The 21,461-nt window shown below is 49.1% G+C and overlaps 1 protein-coding gene across 2 annotated transcripts; it reads right to left on the reverse strand.

Moving 5' to 3' along the window:
• Window positions 1–5,997: 5,997 nt before the first annotated feature.
• LOC144782446 (serine/threonine-protein kinase pim-3-like) lies at window positions 5,998–21,079 on the reverse strand. 2 transcript variants are annotated; one of them, XM_078661812.1, is made up of 6 exons: window positions 20,690–21,079; window positions 12,146–12,246; window positions 11,287–11,337; window positions 10,097–10,460; window positions 9,071–9,247; window positions 5,998–8,242 (listed from the first exon to the last, which is right to left on the reverse strand). In XM_078661812.1, exons 1-6 carry the CDS (start codon window positions 20,772–20,774, stop codon window positions 8,091–8,093), a joined length of 930 nt encoding a protein of 309 aa, XP_078517938.1. In that variant the 5' UTR covers window positions 20,775–21,079; the 3' UTR covers window positions 5,998–8,090. The 2 variants fall into 2 exon arrangements, with proteins under 2 accessions (XP_078517938.1, XP_078517936.1); XM_078661810.1 differs by lacking the exon at window positions 20,690–21,079 and adding an exon at window positions 13,926–15,211.
• Window positions 21,080–21,461: the final 382 nt, after the last annotated feature.

Below are 21,461 nucleotides of genomic sequence, written 5' to 3' on the forward strand. Positions count from 1 at the left end.
ACGGGGTGGAGGCAAACGGGGAAATGTGAAAGGATGGTGGAAGAGTGAATGAATCACTTGCACAAAGGATGGATGGAAGGTGAAGGCGGAATAATGGATGGATGGATTATTAAATGCGTGGAAACATGAATGGATGGACGGAAGAGATAAAGGGCAGATGGGTGAAAGGGAGATGGATGAATGATGGATGGATGGATTGATTAATGGACGTATGGAAACACGGAAGGATGGACAAAAGGGATAACGGGTGAATGGATGCGTGGAATGGGAACAAGAAATGTGTAAGGGGAAAAGATGGATGAATGTAACAGAGCATTGAAGTGTGAAAGGAGAACGGGTGTACAGATAGCGGTGTGTAGTGGGGGCTGTGTGGGAAGACGCTGGTGTCCTACATATTGAGTAGCGGCTTTCTTTTTTCTGGTCACCACAATCTTGTAGCTATGCTTCTGTACGAAGTGGAGCGATGTGACATCTGTGCCTGTGATGAGCTCAACATCACTGGGGTACACATGGTCCAGGGTAAGTATGGCCATAAGTAACTTGTCATCAATACCGTCACTGTGGGGTACATATGGACCCGGGTAAGCAGGGTCATCGGTTATTTGTCATCAATACCATGACTATGGGGTACATTTAGCCCCGGGTAAGCATGGCCATCAGTTACTTGTCATCAATACCATCACTGCAGGGTTCATTTGGTCCGTGGTAAGTATCGTCACCGGTTACTTGTCATCGATACAATCACTGTGGGGTACATTTGGTCCGTGGTAAGTATCATCACTGGTTACTTGTCATCAATACCATCACTGCAGGGTTCATTTGGTCCGTGGTAAGTATCGTCACCGGTTACTTGTCATCGATACAATCACTGTGGGGTACATTTGGTCCCAGGTAAGTATCATCACTGGTTACTTGTCATCGATACCATCACTGAGGGCTACATTTGGTCCCAGGTAAGTATTGTCACTGGTTACTTGTCATCGATACCATCACTGCGGGGTTCATTTGGTCCGTGGTAAGTATCGTCACCAGTTACTTGTCATCGATACCATCACTGCAGGGTACATTTGGTCCTTGGTAAGTATTGTCACTGGTTACTTGTCATCGATAGCATCACTGTGGGGTACATTTGGTCCGTGGTAAGTATCATCACTGGTTACTTGTCATCAATACCATCACTGCAGGGTTCATTTGGTCCGTGGTAAGTATCGTCACCGGTTACTTGTCATCGATACAATCACTGTGGGGTACATTTGGTCCCAGGTAAGTATCATCACTGGTTACTTGTCATCAATACCATCACTGAGGGCTACATTTGGTCCCAGGTAAGTATTGTCACTGGTTACTTGTCATCGATACCATCACTGCGGGGTACATTTGGTCCCAGGTAAGTATCATCACTGGTTACTTGTCATCGATAGCATCACTGTGGGGTTCATTTGGCCCGTGGTAAGTATCATCACTGGTTACTTGTCATCGATACCATCACTGTGGGGTACATTTGGTCCGTGGTAAGTATTATCACCGGTTACTTGCCATCGATATCACTGAGGGATTTATTTGGTCCGTGGTAAGTATCGTCACTGGTTACTTGTCATCAATACAATCACTGCGGGGTTCATTTGGTCCCAGGTAAGCATGGGCATCGGTTACTTGTCATCGATACCATCACTGTGGAGTTCATTTGGCCCGTGGTAAGTATCATCACTGGTTACTTGTCATCGATAGCATCACTGTGTGGTTCATTTGGTCCGTGGTAAGTATCGTCACTGGTTACTAGTCATCGATACCAATCACTGTGGGATACATTTAGCCCCGGGTAAGCATGGCCATTGGTTACTGGTCATCGATACCATCACTGTGGGGGACATTTGGTCCGTGGTAAGCATGGGCATCGGTTACTTGCCATCAATATCACTGCGGGGTAACATGGCCTTTGGAGAACAGGGGGTATGGAGGCCGAGTAGTGAGATTGGCAGGAGAACATCCCCCGAAGTGGAAGCTTTCCTTCAGACACAACGATTCAGATTGGACTGTAGGAGTACATGAGGGGAGACATTGTGAGGGGCGGGGTAGAGCGACATGTCTGATGGGGAGAGGGAGTTGTTCCTTAGTTAACTCATTGAATATCGGGATGAACTGGACTATGGTCAAGCCTGGAGTGGCAAAATTTGGACGGCCGAACCGATATGGGAGGTGGCATCATCCTAGCACTTTTGGCTGGGCGGACAGCTCAGAGAATGTGGATGGCGATGAGGCTGAACTGAATGCGGTTATGACATATGTCCACGGTGTTAAAGTATGTAATCCTAAATGCAATCTATAATCTGAATGTAGTCGTTTGTGCATCTGAAGAGAATGAATAAAATGTGTTTACAAAAAAATATATATATGCATTGCGTATAAAGCTATTCACAATTCAGGCCCTCAATTTCTGATAAATGCCTTCAGGATCTACACTCCCACGAGGTCTCTCCGTTCGGCTTCCAACTACCTTCTTCCTCTTCCTCGCACCAGAACAGTTGCCTGGGGAGACAGACGTTTTTTGGTAGCCACGGCGAGACTGTGGAATACTCTCCCTCTTACCATTAAGACCAGTCCTACCCTTTGTATTTTTCGAAAACAGCTGAAAACATGGCTCTTTGATCAATAGTACCATTCTTCATTCACTGTCACTGTATAAATCCTCTGCGCCGAGACACCTCCGGGTATTTGTTGCGCATTACAAACCCAATAAACATAAATATATATATATATATATCTAGCTCACTGCAGGGTGCATATGGTTCCAGGTAAGTATGGTCACCAGTTACTGGTCATCAATACCATCACTGTGGGGTACACATGGTCCGATTTCCTTACCGCACGCAGGGGACTTAAAAGTGACTCTTCAGGTGAGAATACAAATTAACAGTAGTCGCAAATTACAAGAAAACATTTACTCCGCATAAATTTTTGATTTGAAGTTTAGAGTGTAGATGTAAGTGTCACTTATAAGTCACCTGCCTGCAGTAAGGAAATCAGCTGATTTCCCAATACCCTATTACTTCCTGCTCACAAATTGTTTATGTATTGTCATGTTGTAATTGTGTTCAAATAAATTCTATAACCGTCCATTTGGACACAAAATACCCAAATTTGACTGTACTATTGTGGCTATTTATACGGATTCACTTTCTTGGGGACCGCTGTCTCTTAATAATCATTATCACCTATGGTCTCTTTTGACTGTTGGGGTACCCTTGTTCCTTCCTTGAGACCGCAACATGGAGCACAGGGAGAGAGAAGTACAAGGAGACAACTGGAAAACAAACTAAAATAGAGTGCTTAACTCAAAAGTAAAAAGTAGTGCTTCAAAAAAGGAAGCAGTGGAAGCACAGAAGCCAGCCAATCAAAAGAGAAGGTAAAGAGGCTACGCTCCATGGGAGGAACAAATAGAAGATAAACAAACTGGGACTCAAATAGCAAGCAAACGAGTGACAGGACAGCCAACCAATGGGCTGGTATTAAGCCCTTCTAGGTTCACAATAAGCCTAGTAACAGACAGCACATGCACTGCCTAGTAGGCAAGATCTAACAAACCGCTTTTGGTGGGCTTCGGGTATGTTGGTGGGCTTCGGGTATGTAGGGATGTTACTGTGTCGAGGAGGGGGACCGTCTCCATCTCCTCTTATGGGGGCGGCACAATATGGCCGCAGTGGTTACCTTCTTTGCTGAACCAGGGTTCAGTCCTGCCATCAATGAACAGGTGATTTAGTTGAGGTCTCAGGGGGAGAATCCCACTTTAGGATGGTCCAAGGAGACCGCGGCTTGTTGCGTAAGGCCCATTGTATGAGCCGCGCTCTGCCGGTCTGGATGGACGCCAGGGCACACGGATTGCTCACTACCTTCTCGGTTGGACTCCTCGGAACACACGCCATGGCTGCTGCAGGTTTCCGCTTCCATATGTAGTTCGTTGGCTGATGCTCGGTGCAGCCCTCGGAACACGTACCATGGTTAGCTGCACGGTGCACACTGACTTGGGCTGCTCCGCAATCTTTAACAGGAGGGGGGGCGGGCACAGGCAGTTCGACTCCCTCTAATCCTACAGGAGAATAAAGGAATGGTTGTATGCAGTGCTGCATAGGGACAGGTGTTTCTAGCAGGGATGTCTTGAAAGGAGCAAGTGTGGACATAGTACCTACAACTGGTCTTTCCTGGTTGTAAAGTTCCACTGCTTTATCACCCCCTTTCAGGGCCCCTTTCCCCCTAGAGGTGTAAAAGGCTTTCACCTCAACTTACCTCTGCGTTCATCTTTTCTGCCTGCTTTTACTGTAACACTCCGCCCCTCAGACCATTCATAGAATAAATACCAAACATTTACTGTATTTAAAAGAGTACGCCTCATCAACCCGGAAATGAAAGGCAGAGCTGGACATGCCCAGGTCCGAACCAGGCAAACAGATCACACAACCCTGCAGGTGCTGTACCCCACCAAATGACACCTCCACACCAACCCCCTCCCATAAATCCCAGGATGTGGCATCAAAACCCTGGACTAGATCTTCTCAGGTAGGACCACGAGAATCTCTGCACCGATTGGCCCAGACCACCCAAAATAGACCCAAGCGCCTAATTTATGCAAACTCAGTAACTTGGAGCCCTTTCAAAAGCAAGACTCTACAAATTTCATCTAGAATAGTTTTGCTCAGTTTACCAACTTGACTGACCCACAAGTCTTATTTATTTAATTTATTTATGAAAATTGTAAAGCGCACAAAGGCCCATGGGTGTCTCGGTGCTGCGTACGTGACAGTGGAGGGAGAAGTTATTGATTAAATGTATGTATAAACCATTTTGTAACGCGCTCTGTTACTTGGGAGTATCCTGGCGCGATAGGGAAGAGGCAGAGAAAGAGAAAAGAATCAGCTTATGTCACACTCCTAAACAGATGGGTTTTCAGATTTTTCTTGAACTGTGCCACACTAACCAGGTTTTTATTTTTCTTCTGAATTCCACCAGTGTTTGGCAGGATCTGATCTTCAGATCAAGGGAGTTCCATAGTTTTGCTGTTGAGACAACAAATCGATCGCCCCAAGAGGCGGTTTTGGTCCTTGGCACAGACAGCAGGTATGCGTTGGAAGAGCGTAGTGGCCTGTTGGGGGCATGAACGGCTGAAGAGTCTAGGAGAAAGCGTGGTCCTAGATTCCGAGAAGATTTGTAGGCAATGCACAGTGCCTTAAACTTTATTCGGTTCTTCACCGCTAACCAATGGTAGCTTTTAATTACATGGGCAATAGGTTTAAATTTCGGGGTACCTGAGGGCATTCTGCACTGACTGCAGTTTTTGAATGACTTGGTTGAGCGTTGATAAAAAGCCCATTACAGTAGTCCAGGGAGGACATTACAAAAGCAGTGACCACGTTCTTCCTGAATTGAGAGGGAGGTACGGGAGGATTTAAAGATGCTGAAGCATGGAGGCCAACCCTAGGGTGCTTATTTTGACACCTGCTGCAGCCAGGAAATGCCCAACAAGACATAATGTGGTGGACGATGATAGACTAACAATGTTGCCAGCTGGAGTAGATCAGAGCCCACTATGGGGTCTATTTCAAGTTTGGTGGCCGCTAAAGACTGTTCAATAATGGTGGCCACGCCCCCTCCCAATGTCCTGTTACCGGATCACACTTAATAGACAATATCTATCAGGAAAAGCCTCTGGAAACCACTGTGGGAGGATGTAACCCAGTGTGGCATTGGCACCCATTAACACCTGTATTCAATTATTACGTAAGGCCCCTTTTAAGTGCTCATGGGGGGGGGGAATCATCCACTCCTCCAAGTTTGACCCCTGGGGATATACCCAATACTTAACGCAAGCCCGAGCACACACAATATTGGTCATTTGTTAAATTAAGACTAGTAGAAAAATTCAAAAGGGTTTCTTATGTTTTAATTTTCTTTAGTTGCTCCAGCCAAAGCTCCTGAAATATTAAAAGAATTACGCAAACACAAGTATTATAAAAAAAAAAGTTTAATAAGAATCAGGAACACCATAAATAAACTGACAGGAACTGCATGATGTAACAAAAGATTCTCATAAATATGATCACATTTAAAAACAAACCCAACATTGTTATAAATAACTCATGTTTTACACGCCATAAATCACTAAAAACGGTCTGCAACAGAGCAACAACTTTTGAAAGACAAGGGAGGGAAAAAAAAAAAAAAAAAAAAAAAAAAAAAAAAAAAGACAGCCTGTGAACTACTTGACCAACTGAAACCAAGTATATAACATGTAAAAGTTCTTGTACCCTGGGAGCCCCACCCCCCTTCCAGCCATTGCTGTGTAGGAAAGAGCGGGGGGCTGGGTACACTGGCATAGGTGGGTAAAACAGATTAGGAGGTTCACCAGATGTGCAATATGGTCTGTGTACCACCAGTCATTAACCAGTAGATGGTGCAGAACCCAAATGGACCATGGAGCTGACGGAATGGCAGTGCAACCAGAGGCCGCAGGTACGGCAGTGTAGATGTATGTGAGATACAGGACGGAACACTGGGTGCTTGGTACCCCTTATGATTGGGCAAGTAGCAACAGCAGCTATTGCTTTCAAGCTGCATTCCCTGCCAAATAAAAAAAAAAAACATCCCAAATAAATTAAATTACAACTCTAGTTTGAATGCATCCACTGCTTCCTGGCTCAATGTGGCACATTCGTGGGTATTGGGTGCAAAAATGCGCACACGCCTGTAAACCCTTCCTCCTCACCGCACAGTCCGCCAGGTGTGCGGAGAGCCTGCCTAGCTCACTGGCCGCAAGGAATGGAGGAACATTAAGACACGTTAAACTTCTCCAACGTTGGCCCTCCCATAAATGCTTGGGCTGCTTGGAGGGATACCCTCTTACTTCAGCATTCACTGCAGGGGGCACCTATGGGAGGAGCCAACGGGGGACCCTATAGGTAGACCAGTAACGGCATACATGCCCTTGGTAGAATGTTGACAACTTCTCCGACACTTCCCTACCACCAGATTCTAGAACCCCCGTTTTATGGGTGAGAGTTCTCCCCAGAACCTTACACCCTTCAAGACGGTACAGAGGTTCCGGCAGAATGCGGCAGCTTCCGGCCAATTTGGAATGGAGGCCTCTCTTCAAGTCTAATTCGAACTACACCGTCCCCCTGTGTACTGCAACAACACCTCCCTCTGTACCCTCCACCCCTCCCACAACTCAGGCAAGTAGACAATCTCCAACTGAAGGTTTCTCCCTGAGATTTAGTTTCATAAAAAAAAAAAAAAAAAAAAAAAAATGCAGCAGCAATGTGCTTCTGGAGATTGCTTTCACACCCACCGTAATAAGAACATAAAAATTTAAAATAAAGTATGCAGCTTTACATGACAGCAGCATCACTATTGGCGCACACCGGGCCAATGTGGGTGAACAAAACATTTGTGCTTCATCAAGGAGTGGTCCTTTGCATTTTGGGAGAGGACCATCTTCGCATTGTACCAACGTACAGGCACAGTATCTTCAAGCCATTTTCAGGCCTTGAGGCAGATTGGTGCAAGTTTGCGCCCCTCGTAATGTTCTTCAACGGGCCTTCTTTGTCCCTGCGGCAGGAAAGCCCACTCTCTGAAATGTGTTGCCTCGTTCTACTTTGTAGACGCCGGCTCAACTAAACAATCCATCCACTGAAACAAGTGAGGTCACACGGCACTTTTGATATGAAGGGACCTCTTGCCCGAACAGTCATGGCGACCATGGCACCTTCAGCCCTCCGATGCCCCCGACAGAGCTGCTCAACAGGGCTTGCCCACAGTCCATCTAACGCGGATTCCTGTTGCTGTTTTCTTGCCATAAACGGGGCACACCGCAGAGACGATCTGTAGGCCACGCTGTGGCTCTTGCGTGCCTCGCACCACAGTGGAAACCGGCATGTGTCGTCTACAATGAAGTGGTTCACCACCACGCGCAGTCTACGTGGCTTCCCACAATCCCCAGATGTCTGCAGGCGACCCAGTGCCATGATCAGTCCACACGGCGCCCTTTGGACGCCCGATCCGTAAAGCCCTTTGCGGCTGCTGGTAAGTCTTATGTCCCAGTGTTACAGACTCTCCTGGCTGTTGGTGGCCTCTTTGGAGAGGTTCAGCTCTGCCAGCGACTTTCCGGTGAGCCACGGGTGAGACAGGATCTGCTCCACAGACGGTCGTTCAGACGGGCGTGTCGACAGGCACCATTCCACGAGATGCTGGCATTCTGTCGAGCAACAAAGAACACACAGGTTAGTAAAGTGAGCGTCACCAATTCTGCACTACTGGTGGAGAGTTGGGTCAACTGCGCAAGAACGCCAGTGTAGACTATACAGGGCAGAGCGCGTGGTTCTAATGGACCCGGGTCAACCAGACACAAAGTAGAACATCTTGACCCTTACCATGGCTCGAAAAATCTAAAAAATAAAAATTGTACTTTTCCTGCAAGACTAGTACCTTAAAAAATGTCCGACCTAACTGCAACCTACTTGACCTCCGTCTGTGAAAGCGGAGCAAATGTGACAAGATAAGATTTAAAGGCATCTTTATTGCTCATTAACTTTGCGAGCAATAAAAATGCCTTTAAATCTTGTTATCTTGTCACATTTGCTCCTTTTTACAGACAGAGGACAAAAATTGGTTTGTTTTCCTACTCGCCAGAAAGGGCGAGTAGGACCTAAAAACAGCTCGACCTTGTTAAATTTAGCTTGACTATGCGAGCGGTCGAGTGGAATTTTCGAGCTCTGCTTACCCTCAAGGACTACCCAAACTAATGGCTACTCCAAGAACACAGTGACAGACATGAGACAGCCTGCCTTACTCAAATGCTGTACTACCGTCTACACCAGTTGCATTTAAGACCCACACGCTGGCCGGCTGTACTATTTTATGGTGGCCATTGCAGGGATGCATTCGTCAAAAATAGCATCCTGACCAAATAGTAGTCAAGTGGGCAGTTCACAGGCTTCTCTGTAGGAATACCAGCCATGTACCTCACAAGCTACAGCACCCCCACATTCTTGAATAAGAGATCTCCCTGGCGCATTGAGCTCACCTCGCGTCAGCCGACATCGGTACTGGATCTGCCCCTGTAGAATCTCGTCGTCGTGCTCGAAGGGGATGTCCCCACAGACCATGTCATACAGTAAGACGCCGAGAGACCAGACCGTGGCAGAGCGCCCGTGGTATCGGTGGAAGCGAATCCACTCGGGTGGGCTGTACACGCGGGTGCCTGCGGAGGAAGAGGGTAAAATGATTAATATACTTCCAGATCAATCATTGCAATATTATGCAATCATCCATGCCAATGATGCTGAATCACTGCCCCCCAATAAAAATAAGGACATGGCTATAAAGTTATCTGCACAAGAGAACACATTTCTTCAAGTAGGACACCAGGATTAGAACCCATGCTTCCAGGACACTACTAGCACAGTAAGAAAAATAGTTTGAAGGTTATATTGGGGGGCTTCTTTCCTTGTGCAAACAGCATAGCTGTTCTACACCATGGCAGTGCCCACACAAAGACGCGCTACTTTCGGACTTGAAATGATTGAACAACTGGTACAGCACCAGGCAGAATGGGCTACAAGAACGTTCTAATCACTGCGATTGAATGTTCAATTTAAAAAAGGGAGACATAGAACCATTGGAATTAGGAGCAGAAGGCTTATACTAGCCATTAGAAGCCCTGGGCCACTTCATTGTCTTCAATGGAGCTCCCGACATTCCAATGTCGTAATATATCGTTATAGCTCGCGGTAGCAGGCTATACCGGCTATTAAAGGCCCGAGCCAGCTGTGAAGTCTATAAGGCTATTAGAACATTCTGCCACAATAACAAATAAAACAAAGGCTTTAGGAGAGCGAGGGGATTGAAATCCACAAACTGATGCAACTTGCTCCGCCTACCATTATTGTAGCGCCCAGCTTACTTTTACTGTATTTCTACGGCACACACTTCAAAACTCAATTGTTTCTAGGCACTGGGACCAATGGGTAAGTCGTTCTTAAAAGCCCTGATCCTCCCACTGTGCGATTAGTGGGTTAGCCAGTTATTCAGGACAGGCCGCCAGACTCACCGTCAAAGTCCGTGTAGACTGTGTCCCGGAGCAGCGCCCCCGAGCCGAAGTCGATGAGCTTGAGCTCAGCCGTCCGCAGGTCCACCAGGATGTTCTCGTCCTTGATGTCGCGGTGCACCACCCCGCAGGCGTGGCAGTGGCGGACGGCGTCCACCACCTGGCGGAAGAACTTGGCGGCCAGGTCCTCAGAGAGCGGGCCCCGCTCCGTGATAAAGTCGAAGAGGTCCTGCACGGACTCGGGCCGTTCCAGGACCAGGATGTAGCTGTCCGAGCGCTCGTACCAGTCCAGGAGGCGGATGATGCCGCGGCAGCCGGAGGACACCTTCTTCAGGAGCAGGATCTCCAGGGGGACCGCCACCCCGTTCTGTGGAGAGGAAGAGGCAGCCGGTTAGCATTCCATTCCACACATTTACCGTCAACCCTACTAAGGCAAGCGGTCATTCCATTCCACCCATATACCTTCAACCCTGCTAAGGCAAGCAGTCAGCATTCCATTCCACACATTTACCGACAACTCTACTAAGGCAGCAGTCAGTATTCCATTCCACACATTTACCATCAACTCTACTAAGGAAAGAGGTCAGCATTTAATTCCACACAAATTTACCATCAACTCTACTAAGGCAGCCGGTCAGCATTCCATTCCACCCCTTTACCTTCAACCCTACTAAGGGAAGCGGTCAGCATTCCACACATTTACCATCAACCCTGCTAAGGCAAGCGGTCAGCATTCCATTCCACACATTTACTGACAACTCTACTAAGGCAGCCGGTCAGTATTCCATTCCACACATTTACCATCAACTCTACTAAGGAAAGCAGTCAGCATTCTATTCCACACATTTACCATCAACTCTACTAAGGCAGCCGGTCAGTATTCCATTCCACCCTTTTACCTTCAACCCTACTAAGGGAAGCGGTCAGCATTCCATTCCACATATTTAACTATCAACCCTACTAAGGAAAGGGGTCAGCATTCCATTCCACCCCTTTACCACCAACCCCAAGGCACGCGGTCGGCATTCCATTCTCACATTTACCGTCAACCCCACGAAGGCAACCGGTCAGCATTCCATTCCACCCTTTTACAGTCAACCCACTAAGGCAACCGGTCAGCATTCCATTCCACCCCTTTACAGTCACCCTACGGGCCAAGACGCACGCCACCAAAGGGTCTCCAGCACACTTACCATCTGTTTGTACTCCCCGATGCGATCCTTGGCCACGTGCTTAATCGCCACCTAGAACAGGACCAAAAAAACACTTAGAGGGTAGAATTCAACTCAGATAGAAAACATTTTTTTTTTAAATAACTGCTCTAGTGGACAGTCTGGTTTTCAGTTAAACGTGAATACAAAGTGTACTCACATTATGCAATGTTGCTTGTGAAAAGATTGACTAAGTAATGGTTAGGAAATAGGCAGCGAAGGCATTTGGTGACTATGGGCAGGTTATCCAGCGGACATGCGTTCCTGGTCTTGGAAGGGATAGCACACTGAAAGATGCATTTATTCTCCAGGGACACAAACTTTGAGTAAGGGGAGGGCGCCAAGAAGTTAGCGACCTAGGAGGTCGGAGTAATTTGCTTGTGCGCAATTATGCAAACGGGCCATAGATTTCAGTGTGAAATACACTTTGGACAAGAGGATACATTTGCACACAAAAGCACTGTAAGCAACTGTTCATGGTAAGTTTCTACTTTGAACTCTGTGCAATTATGAGATGCAACGGCGTAGTTTTAAATGTTGCACATAGCAAAAGAAATGCAAAACTAGTCTACAGTTGACAATTAGCATTAAAGCGTCTGCCATGTTAGTTAGAACCCCAATCACTTCCTTTCCAGGGGAACATAATTTAGTTTCTCTCCAAAAGAGAAGCAAATATTGTTTATGGTCCATTGGAGAAAGCACTGGCGCTGTGATTGACAAATGTCATGGCTGCGTTTTAACAAACTTATGCAACTGAAACTTTGGAATGAGGCAGGGGAGGGGGCCCGGGGCCCCGCAGGGGCCAGGCTGCCCAAAGACACAGATACAGGCCTGGACTTACCGGTAAGTCATCGCTGAGCCGGACCCCCGAGTAGACCGTCCCGAAGCCCCCGCTTCCGATGACGGCGCCCACCTTGTACAACTTCTCGAAGGGTTCCTTCACTGCAAGAGAAACAGAACAAAAGGTCAAAACTATTCAGTGTAGAATCCTGAAACATGTCATATTATTAAACAAATGCATTGGAGCGCGCTGCTTAATGGGAATGCAGTTAAATGCTGGGATTTGTACTATATAAGAACACGGAAAATAAGAGGAGGGGGGGGTCTTTATTTGCCCAGGGGCAGTGTGATTAAGCAGAGACGCCAGGATTGGATTTCTGAATTCAAGCGCCTGGATGTGAAGGAAACACGTGCAAACCACCCCACTGGGAGTATCACTGTATACAAACCACGCCCCTGGGCACAATGCTACATACGCCTCCCCCCCCCACTGAGTGGCACCGGTACATACAAGCACGACCCGGTCATTAAAAAGTGGATCAAGTGGTCGAGCAACATTGCCATGGCCAGACCATCAAATAAGATAGGTGGTCACCGGGGGTGATGGGGCACCCCCCCCCCCCGCGTGGGCACCATGCGTCCTCCCCGGTGGTCTTAGTCTGGAGGGAGGATGCCACCCAGGCCAAGAGTGGGCGGAGCGCAGCCCTCCAGCGCCCCCTCGTGGACACGGGCGGTACTGCAGCTCAGCGCACGGAGACCACCCTCCCGATGCCGCCCCCCGCGTGCAGCAAGCCTCCGCCAGCAAGGACCACCCCCTTTTTAATTTAAATGCTGTTTTATATAGCGCGAAACATTACCCGAAGGTGTCAGAGCGCTTTACAAAAGAACCAGTTGCGATACATAAGGATTTAGGATTACATGAGTTACGGAAAAGATACAAAAAGCGAAAATTGCAAACGTACAAGATGTAAAGTCCCTCAAGGAAGAGATGAAAACAGAAAAGATTGCAAATGTACAAGTTGTAAAGTCCCTCAAGGAAGAGATACAAATGGATAAATTCGTAAGAATCACATAGGAATGGTAGTGAGTACAAGGGTCTACTACATATACTAGGGGGGGGGGGGGGTCAGAATTATCTCTGTATACAAATTGCAACAGCCCAGTCACCCCTGCAATCACCGGATTACAGACTAGCGCACCCCGCATAAGAACAAGAAATAGCATACGTGCCGGGAGGCAGTGGGATTTAATCGCATCTGACTCTAAAATCATGAGTGGGGGGCGCTCCAAACTCACCACCCTATTGATGGGACATGAAATGCACACAATTGCATAAATCCATATGCACCCCCCATCAAAAGGGAACCATTAACAGAAGCAAATAGTGCCCCAAAAAAGGATGCACCAGTCTGCAGCAGAAGATTACTTCCCAGGGGTGGATGCATGACCCCCGGACAAATACTGGACTGACCACCCCCTCACCTAGAAAAAAAATAAAATGCATGACCCCCAACAAAACTAGACTACCCCCCCCCCCCGCCTAGAAAAAAATAATAAAAATAAAATGCATTATCCCTGGACAACGCTAGATTACCCATCCCTCTATTAGAAAAAAATACATAAAAATAAAATGCATTATCCCTGGACAACGCTAGACTACCCATCCCTCTATTAGAAAAAATAAATTAAAATAAAATGCAACGCATGATCCCCGGACAAAACTAGGACTAGCCATCCCTCTATTAGAAAAAATAAATAAAATTAAAATGCATGATCCCGGACAAACTAGGACTACCCACCCCCTCTCCTATATGCCCCTCCAGGGCCTCTCCCTTCCTTACCTGCCGGGCAGGGCCCCGGCGGGGGCGGCAGCATGCTGGGCTCCTCCTGGCGGTAGTGGTACTGCGCGAGGCAGGGCAGCGCGTGCGGGGCGAGCAGCATGGCGAGGCGGGTCGGCGCGAGCGGAGCGGTGAGCGCGTGGTGCTGCTAGCGGCGGTGCAAGGTCTCGTGCAACAAACCCACGCGGCTCCGGCCCTCGTGCGCTCACCCGGCTGCTACAAACAATAATGCTACAATTCATTCCCGGGCGCCAGCCAATGGCAGCGCCGCGCCAACTACGAACCGCGGCTGCACCACCCCGCCCCGGCCAATCAGCGCCGAGCGGGGGCGCGGCCTCAATTTCCCGCGCGGTTCTGCGAGCCCCCTTGCGTGACGTCAACAATGGGAAGCGCGCGCTGCCATTGTGTGAGGGCCTCGTGGGGGCGGAGGGATCCCAGGGTTCAGCCCAGGACTCGGGACCCGCACCGGCCATCTTGAGCCCCTCCCAGGACGGCCCTGCGCACGTGCACGGATTGCAGAAGTGCGGGGTCTCCGGGATGGTGCACGAGGGTGTGCACGTTTCAGTGCATGCATGCATCCTCGAATTGCATCCCTCAGATGGACCATGTTGCATTAATGTCTATTTCTGCAGAAATGAGCACTGATCATTACAGTCCCGGGATACTTTGCAGTGGTAACTCCACTTTCTTGCAAAAGCACTTTATGCAGTGCACACGTCTGTGCAATCTGCACTTCAATGCACCGAGAAATGAGCATTTCAGACAAAAAAATTCGAAGGGACACTGGGTTGCAAACTAACTTGCACTTTCCCTGAAATCACAAGTCCCATTTTCAGGGCTAAGTAAAAGAAAAAAGTTGTGAAACGGATTTGGTTTCTCTCAAACTTCTAAGTGCATTTTACATAAAGGCGTCCCCAAGGCTAACACTGTCTATCTAGAATACTAAAGAAAATAACTGATCCCAAAAATTCCAATGTGTTTCACGAGAAGCAGACGGGTGGCTTAAACCGTTAAACTGGCATTTTGCCCATCGTTTGCAGGTAAATAGGATGACCGCAGTGATCCTTCTCATTAGCCCCCAAATGCCTATCGTTTTCACTTAAATTTAACGTTGGCTCCTGTTTGCATGCAAATGCCCATTATTTGCATTTAATCGCCCTTCGTTTAAAAGTGAAATAGTGGCAGACAGGCCTGCAGCCCTCGTGGGAAGTTGTCAGGTGGTAACTCACTCAAGTCTCACGCCCCCAGGCCCCCCTCGTGACAAGCCTCACACCGTGGACCTGTACTGTAAAGAGTGAGATTACTGCACACTGGGATTTTCCCGATGTAGGTGACATGAATTCAGGCCACGCCCACTCACTTTTATAGCGCTGCACCCCTAATCACCAATCTCATTGTCTCACCCCCCTCAGAATGGCTCAGCTTGAGGTTCACTCTTAATTGAGTCTGTCTTAATTGCTTCCTTGATTTGGGCGCGAGAGAGAGGGGAGGGCTCTTGGGGTGTTGGGGGGGGGGGGGTGTTGGGGGGTGTTGCATTCGTTTTCCATTAAATCCCTAACGTTTTTCCAAATCCCTTTCACACATGCGTTTTCCTGAGCCTTTAATCAGCGCCCAACGTTTGTTCAGCCTTCCTGGGCCTATGCAGTGTGAAGGCACCAGTTGCTGTGTTTCACCCCCACTCCAGTTTGGCTTTAAACTGCCTCCTCCCCACAGTGGTGCGAGACAAACATCCGACCCACATACAATTGGCACGCACACATTAAATAAATTGGAAAAAAATACGCTTTCAGTGCTGAGCCACAGAAAGGGGACAGGTGGAAATATATTCAGCTCAGACTTATAAAAGTTTGCAAAAGTTTCGTTTACTAATGTGGACCACCATGAAAAACAGAGCAAAAATGCACTTCTGGAGGACGAGAAGCCCCGAAAAAAAAGTTTAAAAAAAAGGGTAATTATCATTTGACCTTTAGAAATGTTCCCACCCACCCTTTCAATACATCTCCTGCTGTACCCCGCATTTGTCTCCACGGCCCCCCGCTAGTATGCAATGTCTGCCACAATCTCCCCATCATCTGTCCTGGGAGGGCCCGGTGTTTACTCGTCATTATCTGCCCCGGCCTGGCTGCTGATGGCACCGGTCAGCCAGCTACCCCCCCCCCCCCCCCCCCCCCCCGGCCAGCACATACCAGAGCTGGGCGGCTGCTGTCTGAGGGGAGAGGCCACAACAAGCTACAGAAGGCATTTAAAGCAGAAAATTAGCAAAATAATGCCGTGGGCATGACGAGTTGTTTGTGCACAGTGCTTGGAGGCCCACTGCAATAGCCAAGCGCTAAATCACCGGACTGTACTTTTAGCAAATAGAATAATGTATCTGTTGCACTTTTAAAAGAAGATCCCGCAAGAGTGGATGAGTTTTAATAATTAATTGCAAGTTAGCCGCCAACTGTTGCCCTTCAATCTGAAAGGACCAGTCGATCCATCTTCAAAGAGGTATCGACCCCTCACCCTCTCCTGCAAACCTCCCCCAGGCGCCCCACAAAGCCGGATCCCAAACATCTCAGGCCCATATGCCACATTCCAAAGGATCTGAAAACAAACCGCGACAGCTGACGTGTGCAAATAAAACACGACTGGCGCCCCCATGGGATGCCCATGTGAGCGCTTCATATGTCCCGTGGGACGTCTGACGAATCACAACAGGACCTGGTGGGGTTTTGTGGGTGGAATTTCAACCTGTGGGTTACACCATCTACCAGAACAGGTTTTGGTTGAAAAATGTGTTTTTACAGAAAAAAAGTGTCGGGTCGAAGTTGTGAAACACTCGCCAGAGCAGCGAGTTTGTGTTCCCTGAGGTGTGAGACACACGCAAAGTGAGTGTGTTCCCTGAGGTGTGAGACACACAGAATGAGTGTGTTCCCCGAGGTGTTAGACACACAGCGTGTGTGTTCCCTGAGGTGTGAGACACACACAAAGAGTGAGTGTGTTCCCTGAGGCGTGAGTATGTTCCCTGAGGTGTGACACACACACACAAAGAGTGAGATGTTCCCTGAAGTGTGAGATACACAGAATGAGTGTGTTCCCTGAGGTGTGAGACACAGAGAATGAGTGTGTTCCCCGAGGTGTGAGACACAAAGAGTGAGTGTGTTCCCTGAGGTGTGAGTAGGTCCCCAGAGGTGTGACACACACACAAAGAGTGAGATGTTCCCTGAGGTGTGAGACACACAGCGTGAGTGTGTTCCCTGAGGTGTGAGACACACAGAGGGAGTGTGTTCTCTGAGGTGTGAGACACACAGAGTGAGTGTGTTCTCTGAGGTGTGAGACACACAGAGTGAGTGTGTTCTCTGAGGTGTGAGACACACAGCGTGAGTGTGTTCCCTGAGGTGTGGGACACACAGAGGGAGTGTGTTCTCTGAGGTGTGAGACACACAGAGTGAGTGTGTTCTTTGAGGTGTGAGACACAGAGTGAGTGTGTTCTCTGAGGTGTGAGACACAGAGTGAGTGTGTTCTCTGAGGTGTGAGACACAGAGTGAGTGTGTTCCCTGAGGTGTGAGACTCACATTGGTGCTTGAGGTGTGGGTCTCACACCCAATGGGCGAGTCCCGGGTGCCCCCCACCCTCACCCCCCAGAGGCCTGCAGCCCCCCCAGGGCTGAGGGGGTGAAAGCTGCCCCTCACTCTGTGCAGAATAGTGAAAAGGCCCCGAGTGGGCGGACAGCCGTCGCCCTGACCCTCCACAGGGCTAATGGCCGCGGCACTTAAGGCCCTGACAGCAACTATTAGTGACTGATTTACTGGGCGAGTAAAAATACCCCACGGCCGGCCGGGTGTGGCGTAAATCTGCTGACACCCCTTGCTCTGGTTACACGGCCGAGGAGGGGGCCTGACCCCTGACACCCTTTAACGACCCCAGGGGGGGGCAGAGGGAGACACAATTTGGGTATCTCGTTTTATTGCTCCCCGGGGCCCTGGCAGCTGTCTCGTCGGCCCCAAAAGGCGATCATTATCGACAGGTTAATCAATACCCAGCAGCTGACGCTACACGCGATGGGGGAGGGGCCGTCCTGGTGCAGAGGGGCAGCCATGGGGCGAAAATCCCACGCAGGACAGTACTCCTTAAAATAAAAAAAATAAAAACTATTTAATGTAGAACAACGTCTTATATGTACATGCAGTAGACCTTTGTACTCTCTACCATTACTATGTGACTCTTAGAGTTTATCCATTTGTATCTCTTCCTTGTGTGACTTTACTGCTTGTACATTTGCAATTTTTCTTTCTGTTTGTATCTCTTCCTTGTGTGACTTTACATCTTGTACATTTGCAACTGGTACTTATGTAAAGCGCTCCGACACCTTCGGGTAAAGTTCGCGCTATATAGAAAATCGCAATAAATAAATAAATAAATAAAGTAAGTCATGCCATGGGGAGACCTGGGTTATACTTCACTGGGTGACAACAATAGTAATAAGCACAATAAAGCCACGAGACTGGCAGCAGGCGCTATAATAAAACAGCAAACGTCATTATTATTGCTTTAAATGACTATGAATTAGCTGCTAAGTGTAAAAATAAAAAAAACGTGTCCAGATGGTGCCACCGGGTGGCGCTGCAGGCCACGGGTCACTGCTCGTTTGCACAGCCCGCGAGATGGGAACCGCGCCTTTTAGGGGCCCAAAGACGGGATCTAAGTGCACAAGACACCAGTGAGGCCCTTATTCACATTTGTTCAAGAAACTTCTTCCAGCGCCTTAAGTGACGTGCAAGGTTCCGTGACACTTTGTGCAAATGTTCGTGCTACATGTCCACGTGCCACTGCCAACCGTAACAAAACGAAGTGTTTCGATGTCGTCCTTCCTGTCCTCTGGCTATGAACACCGGACATGTTACTAAAGTTCGTTTTATGATCGACCTCGGAAGGATGAAAGGCGGAGTCGAATCAGTGGAATTCGCAACCCCACGTCTGCAGCAAGGGGGGCAACCCACCGAGTGGCCTTTTCTGAGTGCACTGGTGCCTGTTCAGTGCCTCGTCCACCGGAGATGCCCGAGGCAGGGATGCCCCCCCCCCCCCCCCACAAGGACTTACTCCTAAGCACGAGTGTCTGCCGGAAGCCCACCCAAGACACTCGGGTGGTAGTGTCACGCGGGGGGGGGGGGGTAAATTTAATCATAGATGCTCCCAGGAGGCACCGCGGTGTCAGATGCACTCTTTGCACCCGCCGCAAAAACAAACACCCAGCGCCCCCCCTTCCCAGCTACAAAGTCGTGATTCCTGGGCGATGAGTCACCCTGGCTGTGAAATCCTCCAAAACCAGCCTCTCGCCCAGGAATGTTTCACATTCCGCTCTCAGGGCCTGGGCGCAGCTGCTGGGGCGCGGCCCGCGAGCCATCTGTGGGCCACGGGCCCCTCGGTCCGGCCCCATCGGCCCCTGACACGACTCCCCTCAATGTGCAGGGTGGACGATTGCCCCCCATGGCCTCCTGACTGTGTGCCCGGCTGGGTGTGGGAGATCCCTGGCAGAGAATAGTTTTAGCAGGGCCGGCTCCACCTTTCATCTTCTTGAACATGATCACAATTAACTCCACGGAGTTGGGCAATTACAGCAAAAACACAGCCCTCATTTTATCAGTTTCACAACAGTGAAAAAGTGAATAGGCCCCGCTTGATTTCGAAAGTTTGGACTTCAGTTCCCACAGACGCATATACCTCTTGAATTCCAGTTTCCCTGTCTCCCCCAACATGCGCGGACTCTGAAGGGGTCCAGGCCAGCGCACCCCATTTATGACAGACGCGAGGCATGCTGGGATAGCGTGCTGTCAAGTGTCCGCGGTGCCTTCAGCCACTCCAGGCTTGACATCGAACAGCACTATTGATGCTCGGACTTTCAGCCCTTCGTACAATGTTAAAAACAAACTACAAGTCCCAGAATGCAGCGTTCCACTGGCTGAGAAACCAGGACTCCAGACCTTTTGCACACTCATCTGTCGCGCGCTTCCCTGTTGCCTCCCTCCAGCACTCTGCCCCCACTGTAGCGGGGCCCCTTCTCGGTCCTGCACCCCTGCCCCCCCCTTGCAGGCAGGTCAGCGCTTTACATGTCACAGAGATACACACGACCGGTCCCTTTATTTATTAAAGTTATATATAGCGCTAGCTAGACCCATGGGTATCAGAGCACTTTACGTACACAACGGAAAAGAAAAAGTAGCACTACAATGCAAGAGACGAGGATGCATAAATATATAAGCAAAGACATCACACGTTTGTATACAGTGAAGGAGGGAAACACGCGGGTGTTTGCGGCAAAGCACTCACGAATGCCCAAGCTGAATATTGGTTGTTTCATAATCAGCCAAATCAATAATTCCAAAGACGCAAGGGGGGGGGGGGTTAGGCGACGTTGCCTTTCATCCTTAAACTGCACTGCAAGTCACTTCGAACCATGCACCCTTCCTTGTCCTGCAAAGCTGGGCGCAGAGAGGCTGTTCTGCACAACCGCTGACGGCGCACATTACACATTTACACATATACAATTGCAGCAGTAAATACATATTTGGGGCACGCGCGCGCAGCCTGCTTTGGGGGCACCGCCTGTCGCAGGGGTCCGAGTGCAGGGTGCAAGGGGCAGGTTAGGATCCGACCCCCCACCTCTACCCCTCCCCCCAAAACCAAAGTCGATAAAGAGAGTGCCAATGCGGGCTACTGATATTTTAATAGCGCTATAAATTCAGAAAGCTGTGACCGCAGGCGCTATAAGATCAGGCAGCACTTACCGGCTGGCAGCTCCTCCTTGGATAAGACGGAGTTGATGATGTAGTTGTGAAGTTTGTGTTGGTAGATGACCTGCACGGCGGACATGATGATGGGTTTCCAGCTCTAGTAATCCCTGGGTAATGTGGGCGCTATGGTGTGGGCGCTGTACAGTCCGGCTCCAGCCTGCCCTTGCTGCCTCTTTCAGCGCTGCCTGCTCTGACACTGACTGCTGGGCTTCAAGGACTCCGCGTCTCCTGCTGCTAGGAGGCTCCGCCTCGGCCAATCACCGCCCTGGGGCCGGGGAAGGGGCGTGGCCTGGGTCAATAACAAACCTCTGTTTGTTCCCAGCCCCACTGGTGCCAGGCTGGTGGGTGACCCTCCTCCACCCTGCTGGTGCCAACCTTTCAAGTGAAGCCAGCCTAAAGAATACAACTTACACTCGCCTTCGCACCCCCCCCCCCACTACTGATATTTAAATGCCTACAAAATTCCAACTTCAGGAAAAACTCAGTTCTGACGTCAGCTGGTGGAAAGTAGTCCCGGGCACAGTTGGCCACCCCTGCTGGTCTGCAAAAACTCGCCAAGGCTGTGTGGGCAAATACTGCACTCTGAACCAACGCGCGCCTGCAGTGATGACAGCGCCTGTTCCATATGGGATTCACTTTCTAAGCGCTATATAAACACGTTTACATTTATTATTACTCTATTACTCCCAGTGTGTTCTTGTGGTGGGAGTGTTTGCCATTTATTGCAGTATTATCCTTGTACCTGTGTTTGGTACTCTTTTGTAAC

Source organism: Lissotriton helveticus, chromosome 9 (genome assembly GCF_964261635.1).
Source record: "Lissotriton helveticus chromosome 9, aLisHel1.1, whole genome shotgun sequence".
NCBI classification, from domain to species: domain Eukaryota; kingdom Metazoa; phylum Chordata; class Amphibia; order Caudata; family Salamandridae; genus Lissotriton; species Lissotriton helveticus.

Coding starts and splice junctions, on each gene's coding strand:
- LOC144782446 (XM_078661810.1), bottom strand. CDS start 14,025: ATGCTGCTCGCCCCGCACGCGCTGCCCTGCCTCGCGCAGTACCACTAC. Junction 12,247..13,925: donor GCCGGGGCCCTGCCCGGCAG/GTAAGGAAGGGA, acceptor TTTCTCTTGCAG/TGAAGGAACCCTTCGAGAAG. Junction 9,248..10,096: donor AGTCTACACGGACTTTGACG/GTGAGTCTGGCG, acceptor CTTCCTCCGCAG/GCACCCGCGTGTACAGCCCA.